Raw genomic sequence first — 7737 nt, 5'->3', positions numbered from 1 at the left:
ATGAGTAAGAGATGAGTAAGGCATAGACCTGTCTAGACCGTTCTGGAGTAGTACGGATTGTCCTAGACAGTACCAGAAGAGTCCGGAAGCATAGCTATAGTACACGAGCAGACAGTCCCAAATATGGTAACATACTACATAAGCGACTACAGCTAAGCGCTAGGAGACGCATAGCCTCGTGTAGTCCGGACCGGATAAGTCCAAGTTCAACACATACGTATTTTAGTTTGTACTGATGCCGCAGGCATGGTGAGTAGCACTTTTGTTATTGGCAAGTCCTCATGACGCTACTAATCATACGATGTTCTAGGGCTGTAATATTCCCGATATCGATCGCGTCGTGCAGTGGAAACTCCCTACAACATTTTCACACTTTATCCAGCGCGCTGGCAGGGCCGCTCGGGGGCGTGGTCGCACAGGGGTGGCGGTCCTCTTGGTGGAGAGAAGTGCGTACTCTATCAATTTGATTACAAACCCCCCAGCTTCCATGGGTGCCAAGGAAAAGGACGCCCGCAAGAAGAAGACAATCGCCCCAGCAAGGGCAGATGAACCCAAGCCCGATCGGAAAGAGGTTCGCGAGTACGCGCACGCCCATGGTGTCGAACGTGGGGGCTCAAACAAGCTCGATCCTCCCCCCAAAGGACGTCAGCCATCCTTGAACCCGGAATGCGCAGATGAGGGACTTTTGACATTTGTTCAGAGCACTTCATGTCGACGTGCCATTTGGGCCCAAGCCTTTGAGAGTCCCCTTACAAGTATGCAGCTTCCATGCCCGTATGTTTGCGACACCCACACTGAATTTTGTTTGGTAGAGCCTATAGTCCCCTGCTGTGACATCTGCGACCCGACACTCCTAGATACCACTCGCCCACTGCGGCGGCCTCCTGAGTCGCGCGCCAAGAACATCCGACGCGGGCAACCACACGGTCCTACGTCTATGGCTCTTCGCGAATGGCGAAGGGCTGTATACAGCCGTGACCACACCTCAGCCCCTTACGACGCCTCTGGCATCCTCGACAATATCTTGATCAAAACCCTTCCATCCTGTGGACCTCTTACCGTGCCCCAGATCTCTAGTCTCCTGGAAGACAAATGGATTTTTTGGGGCAAGTATGGCTCAGAGCTCACCGCGTTCCTGGCCACGCTCACTATCCCATTTATCCCCCTTAAGCCGCGCGCCAGGCGTGCCACTTCCCCACCAGCCACAGCTGCACCCTCAACTGCCAAGCGCATGCGCACCAACGCAACGTCAAAGTCAGCGATGTCACCCACGGACATCTCCAACTCTATGTCTGCCGCACACTTGACAGGTCCCAGCCCCGCAGGCGCGTATCTAGGCAGCGCGCACCTTCGAGCTGACAAGCCTTCGTTCATGCCGCCATCCCCCTTGCCCACTCCATCGCCGCACTCCGTCACTTCCACTATCCACGCCCCGCAACCCTCCGTACGCCAACTCTACTCCCCTCGTCCAATCATACTCCCTTCTCAGTCGTCTCCGCTCCCCCCAATATCTCTGTCTATGCATTTTATGCTTCGACACACAGAAGCCCCGCAAAACGGTGCTCAACGCCAGACCTACGACCCTCGTCAGCCATCATCCCTCGTGGATGTTCGCTTGCAGCATGTCCCGCTGCAGCACATTCCCCAACACACGCGTTCTCAGCCCTTTTCCCTGCCACCGCCACCCCGGACGCCGCTTCCCCGCCTGACAAGCACACCTCTCCAATTCAACCCCGGATATCAGCATCTCCAGTCGAGCGCGTCCACGTCGATGACTTCAGCGGGAGCGTCCACGTCGATGACTTCAGCGGGAGCGGACCGTGCCAGGAGGGAGACCTTCGCAGGTGCCACAGTGGCCTTCGCGGACATGGACGCAAGCTCAGCCTATCAGCGACCGGTGACTTGTCAGGAACTCGCGCCGCTGTTGCACGTAAGCCCCGTCTATAGTCATTCGGCTTCCGCAGTACAAACCAGACCCTCGTCCTCCATGACTGTCCACGCCGTGAATCGGAGTCTGTACGAGGCCCCCTCAACCCCTTCTCCTTCCCAGGAAGAATACTTCATTGCGCCATCCAATCATCTCCCGTCCGAGAGGTTGCCATTCGCAGGCAGGGTAATTATGATTAGAGGACTACATGTACATGTACTACGAGTAATCACAGGTATGGATAGTTGTGAGTGTAGAAGTTCGAGGGCAAGCGGGCACAAATGGGATTCGCGTTTGGCCGGTGCAAACGCGTGCCGTACACAGTAGATACAATAAGGCTTATATACGTAGCTAAATAGGGGTAGATAAGGGCGCGGGTATCCGTCGGGGGGCGGGACCTGTGGCGCTCGTTCCGCGAGCTCGCCATCTTGACGCCAGGATTCCAACACATCCCCTCGAGCGAGCGCGGGCAACGAGCGAAGGGTAACAAACAAATTGAACGGGGCGGGGATAAGGGAAACAGCGAGCAAGGAAGGAGGGGTTGTGTCCGCACAAATAAGGGATAACGTACGATAAGTCTAATACATCCCCTTAATCGGGGCGTTTACCACGCTTCCGTCTCCTTCTCGGCAAGAAGCCGATCGGCGCTAACGGTTGCCGAAAATGCGCAGTTGGCCTCTTCAGTCTTGAGCTCTGGGCAGTCGCGCTGATAGTGGCCCTTCTTTGAGCACTTGAAGCAGGTGATGCGCTCGAGCTGGGGTGCGGGGCTTCGTGTAAGCAGCGAGGGCGACTTCGGAGTCATGATGAGGCGGGTTGAGGGACAATTGGCGCGACTCTTCGTTAAGTAAGCGGGTGATGACGTAATCGATGGTAAGCTCGCTAGGCGGGGTGGAGTCGAGATTAACGACCAGCTGGGAATACGAATCGGGGAGGCCATTCGTGAGAACGAGGATGCGGTCTTCATCGGAGATAGAGGCGTCAATCTCCTCGAGGCGGAAGGCGGCCCGGCGGACGTCAGCAATCCACGATGTCATCGTTTGATCCGGGCGCTTAGACAAGCGCCAGAAAGCGCGCCGGTGTGCGACCCGGGTACCAAAGCCGCGGGCGCGGTGGACTCGACGGAGCTCGGTCCAGACTTCGTGAACGTCTTGTGATTGGATGTGGGCGTACTGGGTGGGCTCGATATTCAAGATAATCTCGGCGCGCGCTTCTGCGATCTTCGCACGCCAGGCACGCACAGCCTTCGTGTTATCAGAGCCGGAGGGGCGGGTTTCATCAGCAGGGGCGCTCGTAACCTCCCAGAGACCCTTGCGAACAAGGAGGGCCTCCATGCCGATAACCCATTCGGCGTAGTTGTCGTCGGCGAGCTTCGCAATTGTGGGCGGTGCCATCGGGGCGGGAGCAGCGGGGAGCGCGGGGCGGTCGCGGTTACGGGGTCGTCGGGGTGCACGGGGTCGTCGTCGGGTCGGTCGTCGTCGGGTCGGTCGTCGTCACGGGTCGTCGGTTCGTGGGATCGTCGAGTGGCTTCGGCCCCACTAGGCAGTGCCTCGAATTATCCTTCGGGCAGAGGAGACGCGTTTGTGTAGAAGTTCGAGGGCAAGCGGGCACAAATGGGATTCGCGTTTGGCCGGTGCAAACGCGTGCCGTACACAGTAGATACAATAAGGCTTATATACGTAGCTAAATAGGGGTAGATAAGGGCGCGGGTATCCGTCGGGGGGCGGGACCTGTGGCGCTCGTTCCGCGAGCTCGCCATCTTGACGCCAGGATTCCAACAGTGAGGAGGCTGCCCGACATTGGTATATCGCTGTGTGGGAGATGGGTGAGAGAGCCGTGGGCTTTGTGTCGCCAATGGCGGTTGGGAGAGTAGAGGATAGGTTCCTCTCGTTCCCTAGGAGGCTGCACGCGATTTTGCCAAGTACGTTTTCACACGCCTTCCTAATCTGGACCCCCTGCCACGATGGCTTCCAGTTTGACCAGCCGTTCGGTGATCCTCTCAGCGGAGCATGAATCTCCATCACCGAATCTCGGCTGGTCTCGAGCCTAGTCAAAGGCCTCGACCGCGCCGTTGGATCCAGTGGCGCATCAAACGATCGCCGCTTTCAGCCCAATGCGGTCGGCAACAAGGATCATATCCCCCAACCTGCAACAGACCTTATAACATCCTTATCATCAGCTGCCCCTCCCAGAGCGGAGAGAAGGAGGAAATAGTGACGTAGAGCGAACTATCGCGTCTCATGTTCAAGCTCACAGAGTTCGGCGCCGATACGCACTGCCCTACCATTGCTATCAAAAGCAGCTCCTTGTAGAAGGGGGGGGTTCGCTGGGCACTACTTTAGCAACGGCTGCGCAACTTATGCTGCTGCGAGCCTCCGAGCAGACGGCTGACTTTTCCAAATTCTCACGTCAGGCCACCTGCTCCATGGTTCGGGGCTGTTTCGATGGTCTATTTTGGACCATCTACAGAGGTTGACGTATTTACAAACTGATCTCAAGTTTCAACACGACCGCAGACAATGAGATTAGCGCTCACGCTTGTCATCGATCCACAACGACGTTGGTCGGCTACACAACTACTGGAGCATGACTGGCTAGTGCATAGCGTTGACCAAATGTATGTCTACCACCATTCACACAACCGGACGGTTTTGTGCTACCTAGGCCGTTTGCGTGGTCGATAAATTCCAAACGCGGCGACGAATGGCGATCCAAATCCAACGGATGCAACCCCCATCTCTGCTTGTGACAAGCGCGGTGCCGCATGGAAAAGGCCCCCGAGCGTGCGCCACGTATACGCGAACGGCGGCCTCTTCAAAGACGTAGACGACGCAACCTACACTATGCCTACGTAGCGTGACGTGTATGTAGGGATAGCTCGCAGCATCGCCTGCATACCGTCTCGTGACGTAGGCATAGCTACAAGACTACCTAAGTACTTCAGAGACTACATGGCGGTTTGCGTAACTACGCGCTACTACTGCTGCAAGAGAACTACTACTAGGAAGCGCGCGACACACGATGGATCTCAAACATACAAAAGACACATCGGACAGCAGAGCCGGTCAAGTAACTGTTCACGCCGAGTCCTCGAGTCTTCAGTCCTACAGTCCGTGCAGTCGCCAAGTCCCAAGTCCCAGCCACGCGGGTCAGCGAACGGTAGGTAGCCACCCCACCGCGCACGTCGCCGGGCTGTTTGTTGTGTCGAGTGCCAAGTCCCCAGTTCCAAGTCCCAAGTCGCCGGTCCCAGATCCGAAGTCGCCAGCTGCCAGTCGCCAGTCCCAAGTCGCCCTGAGTTGCCAGTCGCCAGTTCGCAGATGAAAACCTTGCCGAAGTCAAGTTCAGAGGACGATCACACTAGGGGCCGGTCGTTCGTTCAGCCAGAAGGGGTGGCCAGATGCGCAGTGTCGTGCCGCAGCGTCGAAAATGGTCGCGTACGTGTCGAGTCGGAGGAGCCCGGTTGCGGACAGGTATTGCAGCATTGTGCAGAATTCGTTGGCCGGGTCGAAGTCGGGGTCATCGATGTCGAGGGTGTCGATGTTGACGCCGTTGTGGGTCGCGTTGCAGTTGAGGATTTGGAAGACGGGTCGGTCGGTGTCGATGTCGGTGTCGATGTCGGTGTCAGTGTCGGAATCGCTGTCGATGTCCGTCGAAGTCGAAGTCGAGGCAGTTGCAAGACCGAGATCAGTGGAAGGGGCCAGAGGCATGAAGTCGGTTGAAGGGGTTGGAGGGGTCGGAGGAGTCGGGTCGGTCAGATTGGTCGGAGTCGAGTCGGCTTCAGCAACGGTAAGTTTGACTCCATCGGTCTCCTCAACCTCTGCCTCTTGCAGGATCCTAAAGAGAGTGAAGCCACTGTCTCTCTCAGCGAACCTGCGGTCTTCAATTGGGACGATGAACAGGATGTCGTCGGTGGGGTCGTCGAGCTCCTCGCCGTCGGGCTTGCTGTCGGTGTGGTCGGGGGTTGTCCAATCGGAGAAGAGCTCTTGTTCGACTTCGTCGGCCCAGTCGATAGGGCCCGACGATGCGAATGGATCGTCGGCAGCAGAGGGCTTGACGACAGGAGGCAGCTCCCGAGCAGAGTCGTCTGCAAAGAGCGCGATATAGGTGAGTACATTCTATCGGACGAGGAGAGTGGATTGAGGGCTTACCGGTGACCCGAGACTTCTCCCACGCGTTGTATTCTTCGAGGAGCGCCGCTATCGGAACCTTGATGCTCGACTCGCCGTAGCGGGCGAAGAAGGGGGTGTTGAAGGGCGTCGACCAGGACCCGCCGGTGACGTTGGACTTTCTGTAAGAGTAAGACATCTCAAATAAACGGATCAAAGCACAAATGTGACTGCACAGCAGCTGAAAATGTGAGGTTACGTCTAGCGGGATGTGGTACGAAGGCAAGGGTGGAGGGCAGTCAGCCGCGGGGCTCCGGCTAACATGTATGCCATAGGCAATGGTCCTTTTCACAACGGTATGTTCAAGATCGTCTAGACTCGTTCGTTACTGGCACAGGCTAGACCGGCCATCGTTCACAACAAAAACATACGCATAAGTCAGAGCCGTGACACGCTCAGCAGTAGCAGTTGTACGAGAGCATCTAGGAAGTACTGGCCCGACATCCCGATGAGGTGCGCGAGGGGTTCCAACATGCACACATTTGTGTAAGGCGTGCAGCTTCAAGTTCCCAGCGCCGCGGGCCCACTGCTAGTTAGGTGGGAGGGTTCCAAATCGTAATACTACTACAACAAAAAGCCTCTTCAGCCGCGCAATGCAAGGTAGCTTGACATAGTGCCTCGCAGCTTGCATGGTGTATTCGATTGCGGTCGTGCGGCCTGTCGGCTATGGGACGTGGAGAGCCAGTAACGGACATCCGGCGGCTTGTGCGACGTGACTCAAGATACGAAGATACGACATTCGGGCGGCGACGAGACTCAACCAACTCTGGGCAGTACTAGTAGACAATCACCCAGAGAATGTGCAATGCTGGTCCTTGGTAAAAAGGGCCAGGAATGTCCTTTGTGTCTGCGTGTGTCAGCTCCACTGAGATGGGAACAAGTCGCCGACAGCTTCAATACAAGGTTGCGGCGGCGGGGTATGTCGTGCAAGGTGACAAGCATGTGCGGTGACGGATGAGAACGATTGCCAACTCTCGAGTATCCAGCGGATAATCAGTTCCCGGCGGTCAACGGTAGGGGTACAGCGACTTCAGTAATAAGAAGCTACATACCAAGTAATCCATGTTATGAACTATGCTTTTTTTGTCAATGTTGGACTGGCCGGTCTAGCCTGTGTCAGTTAGTGGTCGACGCCCTTCAACTCTCCCTTCTTCGCCCGCTACGGCGGGTCGAGCATCAAGGTTCCGATGGCGGCGCTCCTCAAAGTAGTCAATACAACGCATAGGAGAAGTCTCGGGCCACCGGTAAGCCTTCAATCCACTGTCCTCGTCCGATAGAATGTACTGGCCTGTGCAGACAGTACTGTAACTGACGCCTACCATGAGGCACGACTCGGAGGTCAATAAGCGGGATCAGAAGAGAAAGGAAAGAATGTACTCACCTACACCGCGCTCTTTGCAGACGACTCCGCTGGGCAAAGACAAACCTACACGGCTGCGGCTGACATTCCTCATTCCATGTCCAGACAATTGACTGCAATGTCATGATGATTCAGCAGCCCGCGCCTTGCTGACAAGTGCAGCTGTTGTGCGCTTCGAGATTGTAAAGATGGCATTGCGATGATGTATTTGGATGACTGTGCATGTATCGGGCAAACCCTGTTGCCTTGATATCTGCCCTCGTCTAGGACCATACTGGTTGGAAGAT

At 56.3% G+C, this 7737-nt stretch overlaps 3 protein-coding genes across 3 annotated transcripts in view; 1 reads left to right on the top strand and 2 right to left on the bottom strand.

The window, feature by feature from the left end:
* Nucleotides 1–1156, top strand: part of DICSQDRAFT_57639 (P-loop containing nucleoside triphosphate hydrolase protein) — a gene marked incomplete at both ends in the record, with an annotated part of 7360 nt that extends 6204 nt beyond the window's left edge. The window contains 3 exons of the mRNA XM_007364580.1: nucleotides 206–249; nucleotides 311–755; nucleotides 822–1156. Of these exons, the coding sequence (XP_007364642.1) occupies nucleotides 206–249; nucleotides 311–755; nucleotides 822–1156 (824 nt within the window). The remainder of the gene's footprint in view (nucleotides 1–205; nucleotides 250–310; nucleotides 756–821) is intronic.
* A 1595-nt stretch (nucleotides 1157–2751) lies between these two features.
* DICSQDRAFT_42008 (uncharacterized protein) lies at nucleotides 2752–3294 on the bottom strand (the record flags this gene model as incomplete). The annotated part of the gene is made up of 2 exons (XM_007364579.1): nucleotides 2752–3051; nucleotides 3166–3294. Coding segments are annotated over 2 exons (429 nt in total), but the record flags the coding sequence as incomplete, so codon positions are not given.
* Nucleotides 3295–5265: 1971 nt separating this feature from the next.
* Nucleotides 5266–6229, bottom strand: DICSQDRAFT_168958 (uncharacterized protein; the record flags this gene model as incomplete). Its single annotated transcript, XM_007364578.1, has 2 exons — nucleotides 5266–6008; nucleotides 6073–6229. The coding sequence occupies 2 exons, from the start codon at nucleotides 6227–6229 to the stop codon at nucleotides 5266–5268; spliced, it is 900 nt and encodes a 299-aa protein (XP_007364640.1).
* Between the last annotated feature and the right edge of the window lie 1508 nt (nucleotides 6230–7737).

The sequence above is a fragment of the Dichomitus squalens genome (assembly GCF_000275845.1).
Source record: "Dichomitus squalens LYAD-421 SS1 unplaced genomic scaffold DICSQscaffold_9, whole genome shotgun sequence".
NCBI classification, from domain to species: domain Eukaryota; kingdom Fungi; phylum Basidiomycota; class Agaricomycetes; order Polyporales; family Polyporaceae; genus Dichomitus; species Dichomitus squalens.
Note: the sequence above shows the minus strand (reverse complement) of the source record. Positions and strands in the feature narration are given on the sequence as shown.